The sequence below is a fragment of the Pan paniscus genome, chromosome 13 (genome assembly GCF_029289425.2).
Source record: "Pan paniscus chromosome 13, NHGRI_mPanPan1-v2.0_pri, whole genome shotgun sequence".
NCBI lineage: Eukaryota > Metazoa > Chordata > Mammalia > Primates > Hominidae > Pan > Pan paniscus.
The window spans coordinates 74459168-74481577 of record NC_073262.2 but is presented as its reverse complement, the minus strand read 5'-3'; the positions used below and the strand labels follow the sequence as shown (position 1 = coordinate 74481577).

Below are 22410 nucleotides of genomic sequence, written 5' to 3'. Positions count from 1 at the left end.
TCTCAAAAACAAAAAACAAAAAACAAAACAAAACAAAAAAACAGAAAAAATAACAGCTTTATTGAGATATACTTAACATACCATACAACTCCCCCATTTAATGTGTATAATTCAGTGTTTTGTTGTGAAACCATCACCACAATCAATTTTAGAACATTTTTATCAACACAGAAAGAAATGCAGTACCTTTTAGCTATCACTTCTCAATCTTCCCATCCCATCCGTAAGATCTAGGCAACTGTATTGCCCAGGCAGGAGTGCAGTGGTGCGATCAAGGCTCACAGCAACCTTGAACTGCCGGCTCAGGCAATCCTCCCACCTCAGCTTCATGAGTAGCTAGGACTGCAGGTGTGTGCCACCACCCTCAGCTAATTTTTAAGTTTTTCATAGAGACAGGGTCTTACTTGGCCAGGCTGGCCTTGAGCTCCTGGCCTCAAGCAATCCTTCTGCCTCCTCCTCCCAAAGTACTAGAGTTACAGATACGAGCCACTGCACTTGGCTTCTAGGCAACTGTTAATATACTTTCTGTTTTTATAAATTCACCAATTCTGAATATTTTATATAAATGGAGGCTGGGCGTGGTGGCTCATGCTTATAATTCCAGCACTTTGGGAGGCTGAGGTGTGTGGATCACTTGAGGTCAGGAGTTTGAGACCAGCCTGGCCAACACGGTGAAACCCCATCTTTATAAAAAATGCAAAAATTAGCCAGGCGTGGTGGCAGGTGCTTTTAATCCTGGCTACTTGGGAGGCTGAGGCAGGAGAATCACTTGAGCCTGGGAGGCGGAGGTTGCAATGAGCAGAGATTGTGCCCACTGCACTCCAGCCTGGGCAACAGAGAGAGACTCTGTCTCAAAATAAATAAATAAATAAGGAATCATGATATGTGGCCTTTTGTAAGCATGACATTGTGCCTAACTTTTTTCACTTAGCATGTTTTCAAGGTTCATCTGTGTTGTAGCATGTATCAGTACTTAATTCATTTTTATTGCTGAATATATGGATATACTACAGTTTGTTCATTCATTAGTTGATAAACATTTGAGTTGTTTCTACCTTTTGACTTATGAATAATGCTGCTATGAATATTGCTATATAAGGTTTTGCATGGACATGTTTTCATTTCTCTTGGGTATATACATATGAATGGAATTGGTGTGTCATATGACAACTGTAATTAGCATTTTCAGGACTGCCAGACTGTTTTTCAAAGTGGCTACATCCTTTTGCATCCCTACTAGTAGTGTGAAGCTTCTGATTTCTCTACATCTTTGCTAGTATGTGTGTGCGTGTGTGTGTGTGTGTGTGTGTATTTTTTTAAATAATGGTAGCATCTCACTATGTTGCCCAAGCTGAGAGTGCAGTGACTGTTCACAGGTGTGAACATCACATGCTACAGCCTCGAACTCCTGGCCTCAAGTGATCTTCCTGCCCCATCCTCCTGAGTAGCTGGGACTACAGGCATGTGCCATCATGCACAGCTACTTTCCACATCTTTGATAACACTTCTTATTGTCTGTCTTTTTACTATAGCCATCTTACTGAGTGAAAAGTGATACCTTATTGTGGCCTAATGACTGATAATGTTGAGCATCTTTTTGTGTGCATATTGACCACTTGTATATCTTCTTTGAAAAAATGTCTATTCAGAATTTTTGCCTATTTTTAAATTGGATTGTTTTTTGGTTACAGAGTTCTTTGTATATTCTAGATATGAGTCCCTTTTCAGATATTTTTTATTTTCTTGATGATGTCTTTTGAAGAACTGGGCTTTAATGAAGTTCGTTTAATCTATTTTTTCTTTTGTTGTTTGTGCTTTTGGTGTTATATCTAAGAAGTCATTAATCCAAGATCATGAAGATGTATGCCTTTTTTTTCTGGTATATAGAAATTGACTTTATATGTATGCCTCCTTTTTTCTTTTCAGAGTTTTATAGTTTTAGCTTTTACATCTAAGTCTTTTCCGATTTTTAAGCCTAAGTTTTTTAGGTTTTTTTTTTTTTTGCCTTGAACAGAGAGAGATATTACTAAATGTCAGTTTTGTTTTATTTTTGATTGCTAATGTTTTGGTGTATTTCCTTCTAATGTTTTCATATACATGTGTACATGCTCTTATGCATAGACATATGTGTGCACATGTGTACACAAACACACACACACACTTTTTAAAACCAGATGGAAGTTTTGTTGACTCTGACTTCCTGATTGGAAATGCAAGCAACTCTCACTTACTACAGGAAAGAGGGAGTCACAGTGGAATGTCTTATTTTAGAAGTAGTATATAACCTTTGGGAATAGTAGTATAAACAGATTGTGCATTTTCAGATTTTTATTTTTATTTTTTCGAGACAGAGTCTCGCACTGTCGCCCAGGCTGGAGTGCAGTAGCGTGATCTTGGCTCACTGCAAGCTCCGCTTCCTGGGTTCACGCCATTCTCCTGCCTCAGCCTCCCGAGTAGTTGGGACTACAGGCACCCGCCACCAGGCCTGGCTAATTTTTTGTATTTTTAGTAGAGACGGGGTTTCACCGTGTTAGCCAGGATGGTCTCGATCTCCTGACCTCGTGATCCACCCGCCTCGGCCTCCCAAAGTGCTGGGATTACAGGTGTGAGCCACAGCGCCCGGCCCATTTTCAGATTTTTAAATCTCATTGTGAACATTAACCAAACTTGTGTTTTATATCTATATCAAAATCTTCTCAAAAAAACTTATTCAGAATTTATGATAACTTGGATGTGCTATCCCAACATGTTTTTTGTTTATTTGTTTGTAGTATCTATAAATTGAACTCTAGGTTAAATTGCCTGACCTTGGCTAGGTGTGGTGGCTCATGACTGTAACCTCCACACTTTGGAAGGCTGAGGTGGGAAGATGGCTTGAGCCCAGGAGTTCAAGGCCAGCTTGTGCAACATAGTGGGACCCCCCATCTCTACAAATAATAATAATTTTTTAAAATTGCTTGACCTTTTTTTAGGTGGAGATGGGGTAAGATTGTATGTGTGTGTATACAGTTGCTCAGTAAATATCTCTTATGAATGTTGAGTGTTGTATGAGTATTAAATATGTAACAGTAGGTTTTAAATAATTTTTCCTGTTATTCTCATAGGTAAACCATTCTTATCAGACCATATGTTTATTTTTCTATTAGAAAATTTCTGTCTTTCTGTACACACACACACACACACACACACACACACAGATCCAGATATTCCTCGACTTACAATGAGGTTACATTGTAATAAACCTATCATGAGTTGGAAATTTTTAGGTCAACAGTGCACTTAATACACCTAACCTTCTGAATGTCATAGCTTAGCCTATCCTACCTAAAACATGCTCAGAACACTTATGTTAGCCTATAATTGGGCAAAATCATAAAACACAAAGCCTGTTTTATAATACAGTATTGGATATCTCATGTAATTTATTGAATACTGTACTGAAAGTGAAAAACAGAAAGGCTGTATGAGTACTTGAAATATTGTTTCTACTGAATGCATATTGCTTTTGCACCATTGTAAAGTCAAAAAACCATAAGTTGTATCATTGTTAAGTTGGGGACCACCTGTATATATGTGTTTATATATAATATTTATATGTACAAATGTATGTTTATTCGAAGACACAAATATAATTGAATGTTTGATTATGATATCTATTGTGGGCAAAAATAGTACCTTAATGTCAACCTAGAATTTTCAAAGTACATTATTATGCATTATTGTCACCCTCTATAAAATAGGTAGATGAGAAACAGAAGTCCAAAAAGGCTAACTCTCTTACCCCAATTTACACAGCTAATATATGCTGGAGGTTTCATGTGAACCCAAGTATTCTGATTTTTTTAGATCAAGTCCTTTTATTCTGTGATGTCCTTTTGGGGGAATCAAATCATTGATTGTGTCAAAATAAATCTAGATGACCCTATTCAACTTTATAGTGACTTTCTTGCCTCTTTCCTTCCTTCCTTTAATAAGTGTATGAATATGACATATTTACATATTTGGTTTTTTAGGTATAATTAACATTTTTAAAAGGAACAGATTTTAGATATTCAGCTCAATGAGTTTTGACAGTTGTATACACCCATGTAATCACCACCTAAGATAATGAACATTTCACCCCAGAAAGGTCGTTCATGCATCTTTCCATTCAGTCCCTTCTCCCTTACCCCATGCAACCACACTTCTGATTTCTGTCTCAAGTTTTGTTGTTCTTGGATTTCATGTAAATGGAGTGCATGAGATGCATTCTTTCATGGCTGGCTTCTTTTGTTTAACATGTTTTCAGAGAGTCATCCTTGTGTGGGTATCAGGTTTGTGTTTGTTTTAAATTTTGCTGAGTAGTATTTCATTGTACGAATTTACCACCGTTTGTTTATCCATTTTTCTCTTGATGGATGTTTGGGTTTTTGTCTGTTACAAATAAGGTTGCTGTAAACATTCTTGTACAAATCTTTTTGTCAACCAATATTTTCATTTTTCTTGGGTATCTAAGAATAGAATAGAGTCGATGTATATTCAATTTAAAATAAACTGCCAGTTAGTTCTTAGAAGTGGATGGATCATTTTATAGTCTTCTAAGCAGTGTACAAGTATTCCAGTTGTTCCACATCTTCACTAATGTTTGATATCTGTAGTGTTTTTGATAGTAATCATTGTAGGTATGTGAAATAGTATCTTATTGTGGTTTAAATTTGCATTCTTCTGATTCCTAAAGATGTTGATTATCTTTTCATGTGTTTATTGGCTATTCGTATATGTGTGTGTGTGTGTGTGTGTGAAGTATCTGTTCAAGTCTTTTGCGTACATTTTATTAGGTTTCATATTTTTTACTAATTGTAGAAGTTGTTTATACATCATGGATACAGCCCTTTGTCAAATAGATGTGTTGTGGATTTTTTTTGCCAGTTTGTGACTTGTTTATTACTTTTATTAATGATGTTTATAGTAGTTTTTAAAGAAAAAGTAATTATGTAGTTTTTTGGATAGATCCAGAAACTTAAGGGAGAATAAATTTAAATATCTTTCCAAATTAACAAAGCAGAATATTAAAAAATGTAAATGGACTAACCTTTAGGTACTTTCTAATGGTCTCTTTGGTAAGTACCTGTTCTTTTTTAATTGTTAAACTCGAATCAGAGATTAGTGATAAACTTACCTAGCTGACTGCATTACCTCTTTCAGAGAGTATATACTCCTGAGTGGATGGAAGTCATGAAACTCAAAACTTATTACTCAGCAAAGTGCTAATGTTGCAGGTGAATTTTCACAACCCTATGCGAACACACTTTCTGGAGAACACGTTCTTTCCCTTTGTGTCTTGCTTTCAGTCTGCATAGTGCTCTCACATGAGTTAGTAGTGCACAAGACCTCGGTGAGGCAGAGAGCATGGTTGTGGGAATGGAATGGTTATGCCGAATGCAAAATCTATGACGATCTAGGTCAGTAGTCTTCCAAACCTAGAATCTTTCAACTCTCCCATGCTTTTTCTCAGCTTAAGCATGTGTCTACACACACCACATACACACACCCTCCCTTCATATCGGTAAAGCAAAAAGCCCACATGTTAGGCGGAGCATTTACTAATCCTGGGGGCCAAGATCTGTAACTAGCCAGCTCCTTATGATGAAGAATTCTATGTCTTCCTCAGCAAGCCAAGCTTGTATATCTCTAAAGAGTAGTTTGGAAACAGCTCTTCCACCTCTCATCCCCAGGAATTAGTGTGGTCCAACTTTATGCCTACATACTTATGTGAACACATATAGATATGCATACAAGTTGAAAATCCTTATATATTTATGTCAAAAGTGGCTTATGATAGGTACACAGGGATTTTCATTCTTGCTGTCTTAGTTCGTTTTGGCTGCTATTAAAAAATACCTTCGATGGAGTAATTTATAAACAACAGAAATTTATTGCTCACAATTCTGGAGGCTGGAAGTTCAAGATCAAGGTACCAGCAGATTCAGTGTCTGGTGAGGGAGGGCTTGCTCTCTGCTTCCAAGATGGCACCTTGCTGCTGTGTGCTTGCATGTACCTTGCTGCTGTGTGCTTGCATGTACCTTGCTGCTGTGTGCTTGCATGGTAGGAGAGACAAGGCAGCTCCCTTCAACCTCATTTATAAGGGCACTAATCCCATTCACTAGGGCAGAACCATCATGACTTAATCACCTCCCAAAATGCCCTACTTCTTAATACTATAATGTTGGATATTAGTTCCAACATATGCATTGTGGGGAAACACCAACATTCAGATCATAGCACTTCCCTTACCCTAGTTAGGAGTATATGTAGTGTTAATTTGTAACACCCTCGCATATATCATCACTCAGCAATGAGCACATTGCATTTATTTCTTTTAAACTATCACTATCCTATTTTAGAAAGAACCATAGCATTTCCTATTGCTTTACAAAAATATGAACGGTTGGTGGTGTGCAAGGCTGAGTCACTGTCTGTTCCTGTTCCTCTTGAGTCAGTCCTAGTGACAGCTAGTTCTGTGACTTTTACTGTTTATCTGGTTATTTTATACGCACATACTGTGTTCATCTGGAGTTGATGTGACCTTAAATAAATTGAAGTTAGATTTTCATCAGTCTCGATAAGGGAAGACTTTATAATGAGTTGCTTAGATTGGATATTTTGTGGTTGGAGGGAAATCATTTCAATCTATAGGAGACAACAGATCAAAGAAGGAAATAAACAAAGGACTTGGCACAAGCAGGGCCCAGTCTCCAACCTCTTTGTGAACCTTGCCCCAGGGGTAGGATTGAGAGGGCAGAAGGTTGAATAGGCCTAATCCTGTATACAGCCCCTCGGCCTTTGGCACTGTGGAGGCATGGTGACATCTCAAAATTACGTCCTTTTCCCCACTAACTTTTGCTGTCAGCTTTAGTTGATTTTCTCATTTAAAAATTCATATGATATAAGATTAAATGGAAGTTTTTTATTCTTTCCATTTCTGTTATATATGGGTAACCCTCATTCAAAATGAGATTTGTTCCCTTTTATGTATCTTTTAAACTCAGTTCTAGAACAAAGAAATGACAACAGAATACTGAAAAATAGAAAGCATCTAAGTCTGTTTTAGTATTAATGTTTGTATCTCTTTTAAAAAATAGGCGGGAAATTTAAGCAATTAGAGAATTAGAAGCTAATTTTGGTGATTTCATGAGTGAAAAAAATTCAGCAAAGGTATGATATAGAGTGGTATGTTATCTAATGTAAGCATTAGTAACAGAAGCAGCAAGATGTCAAATTTAGCAATGTCCATTTACATTTATATAGCTGTGTATCACTGTGATTTAATTTAAAATTTTATATATCTTAGTGTCGATTATTTCAGGTCACTAGCTATATTTGATTAGGTTTTTTGATGTTCATATATAATAAGCTTTTTAAAAAACCTTGGGTCCACAGTAACTAACGCCAACCAGTTTAAAAAATATATTTGCCAAATTACCAAATTTACCATGAAGAAGAATATGCGAGAGAAGACTTAGTCTATAAAGAAGCCATTGTTTCTAAGACCAGGTCTGTTTCTTGTTGTTGTTGCGTAGTTAATACATTCATATGTTTTGAAATTTAAAAGGTACAATAGAGTATGCTATGAAAATTATTTCTCCCAGCTATTCAGTTTCTCTTTCCAGGAGGCAATCAATGTTTTAATCTTTAAGCCACTTGGATTTTGAGAAACTTAGGTAAATTTTGACATATTTATGATCAAATGTGTGCCTAATATTTTATGTTCTGTTTTTGTCATTTGGCGTGATTTTATTATCAAATCATATTGCCCAATTAATAGCATAGAATTGTATCTACTTAGCTGTTTTATTGGGAATTTGAATTTCTTCCTGTTCAATTTTGCTGCTATTAAAAATAGCAAACGTTAGCATATTTGTAGAAATACAGGTACTATTTTTTATTGAAAAGTTACTGTATTTATGAAATTCTCTATATTAAAGATTATATTTACTGCAAGCAGTGCTTTTCCCCTTTGGAAAGCTGTTATTAAATTAATGATATCATTTATAATCAATAGAGTCTTAGAAGAAATATGGTATTTCTCTGTATTTGTTTCTCAGAGAGGAAACACCCAGTTCAAGAGTTTGATAACATCATAGTCCCTCATTCTGAGTTGCTTGATTTATTACCAGTATAATTGAACTAATCTCAGATTTTACTCCCCCTTCCCTATCCCCAGTTTAATATGTAGGATAGAGAGAGTGGTCAACCTCAGAATCCGAAAAAGAACAGTGCATATTTGCCATGTGTGTTTCCCTTTAAGCATTATAAACATCCAGAGTTTTAGACAAATTATTACGTTGGTACAAAAGTAACTGCGGTTTTTGCAGTCTTTATCTTTGCTAAAATTATTCAGCGTTTCTGGAAAGTATTTGCCTTATGTTCCTAGGCCTATCATGAGGTTTTAAAAATGTATACTAATTACTAAAAAAAAAAAAAAAATTTAAGAGATAGGGATCTTGCTCCATTGCCCAGGCTGGCCTTGAACTCCTGGGCTCAAGTAATCCTCCTGCCTCAGTCTTGTGAGCAGCTGGGACTACAGGCATGTGTCATTGCACTTGGCTTGTATGTTAATTTTTAAAACATATACAAATCATGTAATTGTCAGAAGTTTTCCTCCTTCAAACATAGGCATGAAACAAACTTACAGATGTGTGCCTTGCTATAGTGTCATTGTTTGCACTCTTACTTGCTAGATTATATGTGTTTATAAATGCACATCAATTGAGTTTTGTGGTTATGTCCTGTGCGTTGTTGGGATTTGGTATGTGTGCTAGGTAACTAATCTTCAAAGCATACAACAGTTAAGGTGTATGTATTTTTAAAATGTAGTCCCAGCTGGGTGCAGTGGCTCACGCCTGTAATCTTAGCATTTTGGAAGGCCAAGGCGAGTGGATCGCTTGAGCCTAGGAGTTCGAGGTCAGCCTGGGCAACATGGTAAGACCCCCATCTCTACAAAAAATACAAAAATTAGCTGGGCGTGGTGGTGCACGCTTGTAGTCCCAGCTACTCGGGAAGCTGAGGTGGGAGGATCACCTGAACCTGGGGAGGTTGAGGTTGCAGTGAGCTGATCCTGCCACTGCACTCCAGCCTGGGTGACAGAGTGAGGCCCTGTCTCAAACAAACAAACACAAACAAAATGTACTCAGTTATTTCTTTTTATTGTACCATTTTTGTAGAGTTTCAGTAGAAAGCCTATTACTTGTATACTTCAAAAAATTTGAAGCATTGTTAAAGGAGTATAAATCTCAATCAATTATTTCTAAAAGAGAGAAGGAAGAGGAGGAGGCAGCTGTGGGGTGGGGGTGGGGGACACGGATTGGAGTACTCCTGCCCAGCAGGATGTTATAATTTACTAATGATTACAAACATGAAAGACCTTTGTATTTATTTAAACATAATGTCCACATTTAACACTTGGCACCCAGGGACTGACACTGTCTGGTAGTGGCAAATTTGGGGGAATTAGAATAAAAATTTGTGGTTCTATTCATTTTTAAATCTGCTTTAGTTAAAACATAAAGCAGATATGCAACCATTATTTAAGATAGTCTTTGCAACCATTATTTAAACAAGAGATTTCAGGGAAGTAGTAAACTTTTTCAATTGATTTGGTCTTTAATACTAGCTACAGGAGCAATTACTTGGATTATCATTTTAACATAATTTTTCATGCAGCAATCCTTTTGAAAGTATTGTTTGCTTAGATTGAAACATTAAAGTGCTTCCTTCTGCCTGCAGTGCACCAGATTCAAAGAGAGAGAAACGCAGGCAAATCAACATGTAAAATTGGGTCAGTACATCGTTGGGGGACCTGTGTGCCAGTGGTCTGGATTGTGTCGAGTTGAGGAGTTAGAGGAAACCATGAGAGAGAGACAGCAAATTGCTGCACCTCCCTGCTCGAAGGACAAAGAGGGGATTAAGGCCCTGGGGAATCCAGGACAATAAGCTGTCCACGAAGAGGGAAGGAATTTAGTATCAGTGCTGGCAATTTTGAATATTGAAAGGAGTTAAGGAGTCAGGATTGGAATAGGGGTAGTTGGGGTATTTATAGTCCCAAGGCAATTAGGAAAATGGGCTGAGCCATGTTCCTGCCCCTTGGAAGCGGGTCTGGGAGGGCTTTGGGTTTTAGATAAGTGAGCAGGAATGTGGGCAAAGGTTGAGCACTGAAGTGCCATTGAAAGCTGCATGTGAATTTTTAGGTGTTCTTTGTAATCTTTCTATACCTGTGGAATTACAGTGCCCCAGATTTCATATTTCACATGTGATTATATACAATGATTATAATGATATGAATATCATTATGAATATTATATGATTATGGTTATGATTACATAATATAAACAGCTACAGTTGAAGATGTACAAATGGGATTTTTCATTTCATGAAAGGAGATATATATTTTATTTATTTTTATATATCCATAGTCACACACATTTTTTTCTTTCTTACAGAAACCAAAAAAAAGAAGTTGGTAGAAGTTTTGTTAAACGTTTTTTTTTTTTCTCTACTAGTTAACAGATTTCAGATGCAAATATACTCTCATTATCCAAATTCAAATCTCTGTCACTCACCACAGGAATATAGAATGTGGCTTTGATCTTGAGGGTGTTGTACTCATGGTAACTAGATGTTCCATTTCTCAGCTTTGCCTTGAAGAGTTTTTCTGGTTTTGTCTTGAAATGATACTGAAATTTATCTTTCTAAATTCTTCCCTTCTGTGTGGGTGTAGCCATGTACCTGTATCAGAGTTTTGCTTAGGATAATACATTTTAGAATTTGAACTGGAGGAGACTTTTCCCCTTCTGATTTAAGGCACCAAAGTAGTTTTAATTGCTCTACAATCCAAGGAAGCAGAAGCAAGTGGGTCTGCTGCCAAGAATGCTTACCACAAAGAGGAAAAAAATAATTGTAGCTCTGAATTTTAGCTCTGGCTTGTAAAATATGACAGTCTTTTACTATCTCTTTTTCTTTCATCGAGTACCTTGCTGCCACATCTGGCTCCACTTTTTTTTCCAAATGGGTTTATTGTTATTTTGAATACGGCTGGGGTGATCCTGGAAAGACTGGTCTGAGAAACAATCTTGACATTTCAGCTAGAAACAAACCCAGAGGTAGATTGATCTGAGACAGAGTTTGGGACCATCCCTCTGAACCTCTCCAGGGTCGGCCTAAGTGTCAAACTGTCATTCCCCCCTGAGGAAGGAAGTTTCACCTCCTTCTTTTCAAGATGGCAAGATGTGGAGGCTTTGCTGGATTTTCCTTTTTTACGCTGCCAGTCGGGCTCTGATGTCTGCCTGTCTCTTCTCCCTTGCCTACAGGCTGGAGGCTCTCAGGTCATTTTTACCAACCCATTGGAGATAGTGAAGATTCGTCTGCAAGTAGCTGGAGAGATCACCACGGGACCCAGAGTCAGCGCCCTGAATGTGCTCCGGGACTTGGGAATTTTTGGTCTGTATAAGGTGGGTAGGTTTAGGTTATAATGTACTCAATAAAATATGAAAGAATGTGGAAACCAGACTTCTTCCCTCCAAGTTGAAAAGCAATCTTGTCCAGCAGGGTAGTCTGTGGAGCAGAAAATCAAACAAAAAGAAAAGAATCAGGACACTTGTATGAGAGGCAGTGGGATACACATGCAGCCTCTCCTGTTGTCATCAGGCTTTTATGAAACTGCCGGCAAGGAGGCCAGCACCGCAGACCTGCTGGCCTCAGGCTCACAGCCTTTCATTTGCTGGGGGGCTTGGGAAAACTTTCCCTGGTGCTCTCTTTGGGCTGGTTTAGGGCTTCAAAATAGTCTCATGTTTATTTTCGGTCTGATTATCTCTATTGTTATCTTCCCAGTGGGAGCTTTTCTTTGTCTTAATAATTTGACCACAGTAAAACAGTAGTAGAGTTTGGTAGGATTCAGGTCTTTAAGAAGTTAAGTGGTAGGATTTGTCAATAATGAATTCCATTTAAAAAAAAAAAAAAAACCAACAACAGAGTGTACTGTACTTTAACAAAATGCCAGTCAACAGATTCCTTCCCTGCGGGTATACTTACTCCCATCATTACAGATCAGATGTAATGGAGCAGAAGCTATTATTTTTCTTAAACAAGGAAGAATATTTCTTTCCATTCCTTTGCCTGGTATAAGGGGAATACGTAAATTTAGCCACCGTAGCCAACTGTGTTTCCACAGCATCTGATATAGATCCATCACTGCAGAAATGTGTAAATTTGTTTCGGTAACTGCAAATTAGAAATTAGAAATTCTCTAGATTGGAATCACACAGCTACAGGGTTCTCTGGAGACCAGCAAACAATGATGCCTGTCTCAAGAGAGTTTCATACACATTTTTGCTTCCTCCTCCCCACTCCCAATTTCCATCCTTTTTGAATTCCCTTTGAGAGATGAATTTATTAATATTGCTTCTCTCTGTATTATCCTTTAGCGAATCCTTGGATTTTTTTTTTTTCAATGTTTGAGTTTGTCTTTTTTAAAAAAAGCCAGGGCTGGGAGCACTGGCTCACACTTGCACTCTCAGCACTTTGGGAGGCCAAGGCAGGGGGATTGCTTGAGCCCAGGAGTTCAAGACCAGCCAGGGCAAAATAGCAAGACCTTGTGTCTACCTTAAAAAAAAAAAAAAGAAAATATTAGCCGGCACAGTGGTGCACACCTATCATCCCAGCTACTCAGGAGGCTGAGGTGGGAGGATCACTTGAGCTCAGAAAGTCAAGGCTACAGCAAGCTGTGATCGTGCCACTGTGCTCCAGCCTGGGCAACATAGTGAGACCCTGTCTCAGAAAAAAAAAAATTAAAAAGAATAAAACAAAGTCATTAAAAAAACAAGCGCCAAGGTGGAGTGTTTGCCTAGCTAGGTAGTGGAATGGTGTGGGCTTCTGACAAAGCTGAGGGAGGTGTTCTTTGAGACCTCAGTCATTGGGACAAGCTGCCCCTGGGTAATGATTTTCTACTCCTGTGGAAACCTGCTGCTAAAATATTTTGTCTGCTATTTAGGACATGGGGAATGAGGAGAGAAGATTTGGGTTTCTTTTCCCCCTGCTCTAGAGTAGTTACTTTTCCTTCACCACTGCCTATAGCTTTTTACCTGGCACTGCGGGGACTCTCAGCTGATGTAAAAACTTAAGAGGGTAGATCTTGTGTGTTTTTACCATAGTAAGAGATTAATTAATTTTAAAAACTCTGAATCTATATAAGAAATGCCAGAAAGTTCTTAGTTTTCAGAATACTATCATTACCCAGTTATTAACTCTAGGACTGTAGGATTCACCATGCTTTCACAAGCTTTGAGATATGCAGATTTCCCTATTCCCCACTTATCTCCCGCCTCCCCCATTTCCCTTGCACATCAGTTCTAATGCTGTTTAAGGGACACCTCAGGCTTGTCACTGAGGGACACCTCAGGCTTGTCACTGACAAATGTCACATGGATCCCATTTGGGCATTCACACTCAGTTTCACACTGTTTTGCACTATTTCCTCACTGTGTGACAGGGTGCCAAAGCGTGTTTCCTCCGAGACATTCCCTTCTCTGCAATCTATTTTCCTGTTTATGCTCACTGCAAACTACTTCTGGCTGATGAAAATGGACACGTGGGAGGTTTAAATCTTCTTGCAGCGGGAGCCATGGCAGGTAACTACAAATTTTTTTTTAACTGAAAGAATTCTCCCATTATTTAAAAAGTACAGAATCTCTATGTACTTTCCCCCTTTATTTCTGGAAGTATTATTGTTTGTACCTGACTTAGTTTAAATATCACTTTTTCTCCTTTGTGGGATGTGCTGTAATTCTGATGAGAGTTAATTACATTTGCATAATGTGGATAAACAGCTTAATGCAGCTTAGCAACTCAGAGCCAAATTAGATCTGCCCATCTAAATTGGGCTTTCATCATTAACATGTTTCTTAGTTTCCTGTGCCCCTGAAACCTTGAGTACAGCCAAGCTAAGCATTAAGGTGGGAAAGTTTTTCCTCAAATCAGTTGCTTAGCTGTATCTCATGCTCATGCACAGATCTAGCATGCTCTTACTTTCTCTCTTCTGTATATTGGAATCTACATGATTTGGCCGAAAATTGAGCTTTTGTCGTGAAGCTGTCCCTCTTCTTCCTACCATTGCCCTCATTAGACCAAAGTAAGCAGTACCCCTCAGCAAACCACCTTGAACTCAATTTTTGTATTTTTTCTAATCGTTAACACTTTGTCATTAGCCAGGTGTAGTGGTGCGTGCCTGTAGTCCCAGCCAGCTACCCGGGAGGCTGAGGTGGGAGGATCACCTGAGCCTGGGAGGTCAAGGCTGCGGTGAGCCGAGATGACACCACTGTACTCCAGCCTGGGTGACAGAGTGAGAGCTTGTCTCAAAAAAAAAAAAAAAATTTGTCTTTTATTAATAGTTATTTGCATAATTGTTATCCTCTGTACTAGGCTAATAGCTTCTTGAGGGCAAGAGTTTCATTCTCTTCATCCTTGCCTTTCCTACGTGGCCAGTGTAATAGTAATAGGTGCTCAATAAATGTCAATAACATGAATGAAAACCTTCATGTCGTCTAAGATACCAAATTAGGCACAGAAGAGATTTCATTTGAAAGAGGAGCCTTGTAAGAGCAGGGAGGTACTAAGATGCTTCCTTCTGACCTCATAGGTACAGCCTGACTCTTGAGTTAGGAAGGAGCTGACTTGGAATAGAAGGAGAGAACCAGGTGTCCTTGGCTGCACCAACACTCTGAAAAGACAAAGGAAGGAAGGGGTGCATGTTTGCTCTCTATACAACCAGTAATGAACCATTACAGAGCTCAGTGTGGCTCTGACCAGCCAGGCTTATGTTCACTGTGTGGCTCTTCCTTGCTGGGCTCATTCTCCTCTGGAGGCTCTGGCTAAACATCAGGGCAACCTGAGCAGCTCCCGGAGTGTGCTGTGCTTGTTGTGTGGTAGGAGCCCTTGGGCCTGAGAGTGTTGCGATGGACCACGTTGTTCTTGCTCGTGAAGACAGGGATGACTTGTGATCATTAAGAAACGGCCCCAGGGACCTTACCGCCCTTATTTGGGGCCCAGCAAGTCCTTTCTCCTCTAGCAATGGTAATTTTAGTCAGTTTTGTGTTTAAAAGCCAGTAAAGTTACCTGCTCAGTCTTGGCAGTGAGCTGTTTGTAGCAGCCCCTTTCTGGTACTTACCAGTCTCCCACTTTTTTTTTTTTTTTTTTTTTTGGTGAGACAGAATCTTGCTCTGTCACCCAGGCTGGAGTGCAGTGGTACAATCTCTGCTCACTGCAACCTCTGCCTCCCGGGTTCAAGCGATTCTCCTGTGTCAGCCTCCCAAGTAGTTGGGACTACAGGCGTGTACCACCATGCCTGGCCAATTTTTGTATTTTTAGTAAAGACAGGGTTTCACCATGTTGGCCAGCACAGCTGGTCAGAGCCACACTGAGCTCTGTAATGGTTCATTACTGGTTGTATAGAGAGCAAACATGCACCCCTTCCTTCCTTTGTCTTTTCGGAGTGTTGGTGCAGCCAAGGACACCTGGTTCTCTCCTCCTTTTCCAAATCAGCTCCTTCCTAACTCAAGAGTCAGGCTGAGGCCGAGCTTGGTGGCTCATGCCTGTAATCCCAGCACTTTGGGAGGCCAAGGCGGGCAGATCACGAGGTCAGGAGATCGAGACCATCCTGGCTAACACAGTGAAACCCCGTCTCTACTAAAAATACAAAAAATTAGCCAGGCGTGGTGGCGGGCTCCTGTAGTCCCAGCTACTGGGGAGGCTGAGGCAGGAGAATGGCATGAACCTGGGAGGCGGAGCTTGCAGTGAGCCGAGATTGTGCCACTGCACTCCAGCCTGGGCGACAGAGTGAGACTGTCTCAGAAAAAAAAGAGAGTCAGGCTGTAAATGTGAGGTCTCAAACTCCTGACCTCAGATGATCCACCCATCTTGGCCTTCCAAAGTGCTGGAATTACAAGCGTGAACCACCACACTTGGCCCAGTCTCCTACTTTTAAATGGGGGCAGCATTTGCCTTCCAGGCTTTTCCTTGTGCTTTCCAATCAACAACGAAAAACAGCCAGAGAAGAAGAGTCTAATTGTGGACAGACGTTTGCAAGTGGTTGAACCAAGTAAATATTTCCATGGAACTGTCAGCACCGACTTCTTCCCCATAGACATTTGATGTCAGTTTTCAGAATGAGATTATTTTTTCTAATTTTTACCAGTCAAGCTTTGCTAGCAGGAACTGAGAACATTCAGAAGTCTGCCTCCAAAGGCAGGAAGTTTACCTAGTTTCATCTGAATAGGGTGCAAGGCCATGCCAAGGGGAAGTATTTGCATTATTCCCTAGCAGAACCTCGTACAAGGCTGCCAACTCCATCCGCCTAGTGAGGATACAGTGATATTCAGGCCAAATTGAATTTCTTCCCCCGGGGAAGATTATTTTGCTCCTTTGCTCTCTGTTTTGTTTTATAAGTAAAAGGTGTGGTTGTGAAATCCATCTTTTGTGTCCTGCTGCTGATCAATCTCAACATGACCCCAGGGAGCTCGGGCACAGGGGCCTTTCCCTGACCAGCTCCCCTGTTGTTTCTTAACTGGCTGCCTGGCCACCTCTTGCTCCAGTTGTAATGACTTTTGTCATGTAAGCATGTCTGAAAGGAGTCACAGTCAACTCTCAAGGTAGCCCTTCAAACAAGCGAGTGATTATAAGTATTGATATTCACTTCCCACACTACGACAAGAATCAGCAAAAACAGTAGTTTGGTGTCAGATACATTTAGTGACTCACTAAGATGACATTATCATTTTTTTATACATAAAAATACTTGTATCTTATTTAAGAAAAAAAGGAGGTAAAATAATTGAAACTGAAAGGGAACGCTTGGGAATTGTCTTATTAATATTGCTACTTTTTTTTCTCTCTCTCACAGTTATTTGGGATCATGCAATGTAGAGTGATTTTTTTTTTAATTCAGGAAAAAAAAATAATAATTTTCCCCTGATCACACTGCAACAGCTAATAGGCTTCTATGCCCTTTTCCCATTAATGGCCAGACATCTATGTAAAGAGTTTTGAGGTCCGCTCAAGTGATTGAAGTTGCAGGCTCTATAGTAGATGTTAGCAGTATTCCTATCTTTTATAAGGTACTCTAGATAAATTAAATGTGGTTTTCTCCTGAAAGGTGTCCCAGCTGCATCTCTGGTGACCCCTGCTGATGTCATCAAGACAAGACTGCAGGTGGCTGCCCGCGCTGGCCAGACGACATACAGTGGTGTCATCGACTGTTTCAGGAAGATTCTCCGGGAAGAAGGGCCCTCAGCATTTTGGAAAGGGACTGCAGGTAGGCAGGGGCTGGAGCCATACAGAATGGCTGGCTGGCTCTAGCGTCCTCCCCTGTGACTCAGTGGCTGTCTTTACCACATTTGTCCTGGTTTCAAGTCTCCCCTGCTTCTCTTTTTCAGCTCGAGTGTTTCGATCCTCTCCCCAGTTTGGTGTTACCTTGGTCACTTATGAACTTCTCCAGCGGTGGTTTTACATTGATTTTGGAGGCCTGTAAGTCAGCTGCTCAACTCCTTTACAAAGAAATCACTAAGTCCAAAACAAATGTTTGTTCTGTCTACAAAAGCATTGTTGCAACTCTTAGAAAACTGATAAGACAGAACCTTTAAGACCAATGCATTTAAAACAGTGAGCTTAAGAAGCATTTGTGTTAAGCAAGTAAAACTGTGACAGAGTGACATCGTACATAATATTAAGCAGCTATTTGGGGGATTTTAGGGAAGCAGCAAATTTTTTAAAAAAAGACAGGATATCCTCTGTTGCCCAGGCTGGAGTACAGTGGCATGTTCTTGGCTCACTGTAGCCTCAACCTCCCGGGCTCAAGCGATCCTCCCACCTCAGCCTCCCGAGTAGCTGGGACCACAGAGGCATGCCACCACACCCAGCTAATTTTTGTACTTTTTTATAGAGATGGGATCTCGCTGTGTTGCCCAGGCTGGTCTCGAACTCCACCAGCCTTGGCCTCCCAAAGTGCTGGGATTACAGACATGAGCTACCGTGCCTAGCCAGGAGGCAGCAGATTAAAATGCTGTGTAAATAATTGTCTTTTTTCACATAAGCAAATACTGAACTTCATGGCGTTCTCATTATGTGGATTTTATTATATGGCCCTTTCACAGAAGTAATGTAAATGTATACCAGTAACACTTTTGTGCATTTTCTTTCAAAGTCCCAAGCCCTTTTGCATCTGATATTTCATTATTCACCACAATTTATTATTAGTTAGGTGCAGATGTTCTTGAAGCTAATTTACTGGAAAAACCAATAGGTTTGAAGAGAGATTTTGCCCATGGATATAATCACTAGTGAGCTGTAGGCCAGAAATTGGGCTTCTAAAAGCTTACCACTTGAAGCTTGCACTGAGAAGAAGAATTACAAGTTGAATTTTCTGGGTGGGGAAGTTGTACCCAAAGCAAGCAATTATTAGCTTTTCAGCAGAAGACCAAGTACCATTCCTGAGTCCTCACATCAGAAACCTGTGAACTCCTCTGTGCCCAAAGGCCATATAGGGAATCAGCTGCTGAACCAAGTGGAGGGACCTATGCAAAAAGAGTGAGAATAGCAGTCTTACAGTGGCATTGTGGAAATGTGAGGCTTCAGGCTTTTCCATGCTTCTTTCATCTTCTGTAAAAGAACTAAAGCTATTTCTCTCTCTTTTTTTTTTTTTTTTTTTTTTTTTTAAGACGGAGTCTCGCTCTGTCGCCCAGGCTGGAGTGCAGTGGTACGATCTCGGCTCACTGCAACCTCCACCTCCCAGGTTCAAGTGATTCTCCTGCCTCAGCCTCCTGAGAAGCTGGGACTAAGGGCGCCCACCACCGCGCCTGGCTAATTTTTTTTTTTTTTTTTAATATTTTTAGTAGAGACGGGGTTTCACCATGTTAGCCAGGATAGCCTTGATCTCCTGACCTCATGATCCGCCTGCCTCGGCCTCCCAAAGTTCTGGGATTACAGGCGTGAGCCACCACGCCCGGCCTATCTCTCTTTAAATAATTTAATTGATAATCTTTATGAGTCTACTACATAAAAAGTTAACTTCTAAAGTTATGTCAAAAGAAAAATATATACTTTAAAAATTACTTTCATATGTGCTAAGTGCAGAAAATTTGGAAAACCATAAAGCATAAAAGAAAAAAACCAGCCTGGGTGTGGTGGCTCACACCTCCCAGTGCTCTGGGAGGCCAAGGCAGAAGGATTCCTTAGACCAGAAGTTCGAAACCAGCTTTGGCAACATAGCAAGACCCCATCTTTACAAGAAGAAAAAAGAAAAAAATCATCCATAATCTTACTACCCACAGAGTCTTCATATTTGAGTGTCTTTTCTTCTGACTTTTTTCCTATGGATTTGTTTATATATGTATACAAGCATTGGAAATAAGGCCATTTCTCTTGTAAATCAAATATGTAGATAAGTTGCTGTGAAAGCAGCTATAAATCATGACTGTGGTTTCTAGTCATGCAGCACAGATGCCATGGAAATGGTTGAGAGAAACATTCTTCTTTGTGGCACATGGGTCAGACCGAAAATGTACAGCTGTAAGCTGCGCTCATCCACCTTGAGCATGCTAACCATTGGCTTTTTTTCTGTCAACAGCAAACCCGCTGGTTCAGAACCAACACCTAAGTCACGCATTGCAGACCTTCCTCCTGCCAACCCTGATCACATCGGTGGATACAGACTCGCCACAGCCACGTTTGCAGGCATCGAAAACAAATTTGGCCTTTATCTCCCGAAATTTAAGTCTCCTAGTGTTGCTGTGGTTCAGCCAAAGGCAGCAGTGGCAGCCACTCAGTGATGAGACAACTGTTGAGTGTGGCAAAATGGCGCCTTGAAGAAAGAGGCCTAGGAGAGCAGCCCTGTAATGTATCCAGTCAGCTGCATGGTGCTGACTGAGCTGAGGAGTCAAACTCTTCTTTCTATATGACATATACATATACTTGTTTATAAAATAATCATTTGCCCAGGGAAAAAAACCACAACGCTGTTTCAAGCTTTAGTCTTATGTGTTGAAATGTTTTTGTAAGCCTTGGCATGAATTAGTGTTCTAGACTCTGCTTTGCACAGCTTGCACTTACAGTGATTGTACATATTGTACATCTTTGTACAGAGACATCTTGGCACCTCATCCCAACAAATCACATTTGTAGAAATGTAATGCGGTTCTGAGTGGCTTGAAATGTACAGAATGTTTTGAAAGTGTTTTATTAAGAATCACACAAAAATAAATGTATTAAAATTAAATTCATTCTCTTATTGGTGACTTATGGAAATAAAGCATCAATATTGGATGTATTTAATTCCTAGTTTGTTTTCCATTCTGGAATAAAAAGGTATTTGCTGATAAAAGGCATAACGAGACATAGTGCTGCTACCACTGAATAAGTGATACTTTGGAAAGATGCATGCCAGTGGATGCCAGAGGACCAGGCTAATGACTTGTGTGTGCTGATGTGTTTCCATTTGTATTTAATGTGTGTGTAGACCCTCCTCTGTTCATCAATCAAAAAGCATTTCCTAGGCAGCTCCTCGCCTGTCAGTGTGCATATGGAAACAGGGACATCTCCATCATTATTGGCTTAGTTTTGCTTTCCTTTGACACAGTAAGGCAAAGGCCAGGCTTTCAAAAGAGTAAAGGATACTTTCACAATTTCCCTTCATATGGATATGATTCCAGTCAAAAATAAAATGCACACCAAAATGTATACATGTAGTTGGATTTTTCTTTGTAAATATACTGATAATACTTTTTGTTCTGATTGACTACTGATTCCAAATAACTCATGATCAGGTTCGCCCTTTCTTCCACCTTTATAGAAAATAGAAAAATTAGTTTTAGAAAGGGCTAGTGCAGAGTGAAGGGAGGGAAGAAGAAAGAGAAGGAAAGCTCTATATGGTGATTTAGTGGGGTCTAGGTTCTTACTTTGGAATCCAAATGCAAACTGTTCTAAAAGTCACTCACCAAGGGCGTGATTACTAATTTGGATCTAAACATACATCTTGACAGCCACATCTACACTTTGATATGGATGTGATTTGATGTGTAGTATCAGAATTTATTTACCTTACCAAAGTGCTCTGGGAAGACATTATTGCTACTGCCAGTAAGCTGGGATATGAGAATGTATGCAAATATTTTCAAGAGGCGAGCCTGGAGACAGACCAAGTTACTTAGTATCCTGCACAGTGCTCCTCGATTGATGGCTGACAGCCCTGTGACCGCAACTGTAGGCTCTCTGGAGGCCCTCCAGGAACAAAAGAATTAGCTTTGAAAGCAAGTTATTTTCAAATGTATTAGATTGGTCTCATGGGAGTGGAACAAATAATAATACAGTTGTTTTGCTACTACCACTTGTTAGAAATATATAAGTAGTCCATGGATATGTGATTACAAAAGAATCCTATGTATGTATCTAGAGTGAGATGGGAAAGTGTCCCGCTTACCCTCCTTCTACCTCTACCACTTCCTGGCCCAGAGGTAATCACTGCTAACAGGTTACAGCATGAATGTGTAGTCTGTTTTTCATAACTCTATAGAAATATATGTACATATTTATATTTTAAAAACAGGATTATGTTATGTGTGTGTTATTCTGTGTCTTGCTTTTGTTCACTTAATGTGTTTTGGATATCTTTCCATGTCAGTTTATAAAGTTTTATTTTTAATGGCTGCATAGTATTTCATTGTATGGGTTATAATACTTTTCATAAATCTTCCCTTATTGATATTTATTCATTTTTTTCACTACTGCAAACAATGCTGTAGTGAATGGCAGACATCTTTGTACACATATCTTTAGTGCATGTGAATTTCATTAGGATAGATATTTGGAATTGGAATTGAAAACTTTTAAGACAAGCTTTATGTTTTTATACATATTGCCACATTGTTCTTCAAAAAGGAATTATTAATTTACTTTCCTTTGACAGCATATGAGAATGCCTATTTCTTTGCAACCTCAGCAAAGAGGGATATTATCAGTCTTTTACATTTTCAGCAAATCATGATAGCCGATCATGGTTATTTTATTTTTCTAATTACTAGTGGATTGAATGTCTTTTCATATTTACTGGTCATTTGTATATTTTCTTATTGTGGAATATGGACAAAGTACATGAAACATATGTATGCATGTACACAACAGATATGTACACACATACATATATATTTTTTAACATATCATAATGTGCATACCATATGACCACCGGGTCAAGAAATAGAACATCTCCAGTACCTCAAAAGCTCCATATATGTCCCTCCCTAACACAACCCTCTGTCCACTTTAACATCATCCCTACTCTTTGCTTTGCTTTTCTTCATAGTTTTACCACCCATGTATATGTCTCTAAAGACCATA

The 22410-nt window shown here is 39.4% G+C and overlaps 1 protein-coding gene across 3 annotated transcripts in view; it reads left to right on the top strand.

Moving 5' to 3' along the window:
* Positions 1–20757, top strand: part of SLC25A12 (solute carrier family 25 member 12) — a 223384-nt gene extending 202627 nt beyond the window's left edge. For all 3 annotated transcript variants that reach the window (XM_008978011.3, XM_003824264.5, XM_034954503.3), the window contains 5 exons: positions 11346–11486; positions 13523–13661; positions 17180–17338; positions 17460–17550; positions 19649–20757. In XM_008978011.3, the coding sequence (XP_008976259.1) occupies positions 11346–11486; positions 13523–13661; positions 17180–17338; positions 17460–17550; positions 19649–19850 (732 nt within the window). In that variant the 3' untranslated portion in view covers positions 19851–20757. The remainder of the gene's footprint in view (positions 1–11345; positions 11487–13522; positions 13662–17179; positions 17339–17459; positions 17551–19648) is intronic.
* The last annotated feature ends 1653 nt before the right edge of the window (positions 20758–22410 follow it).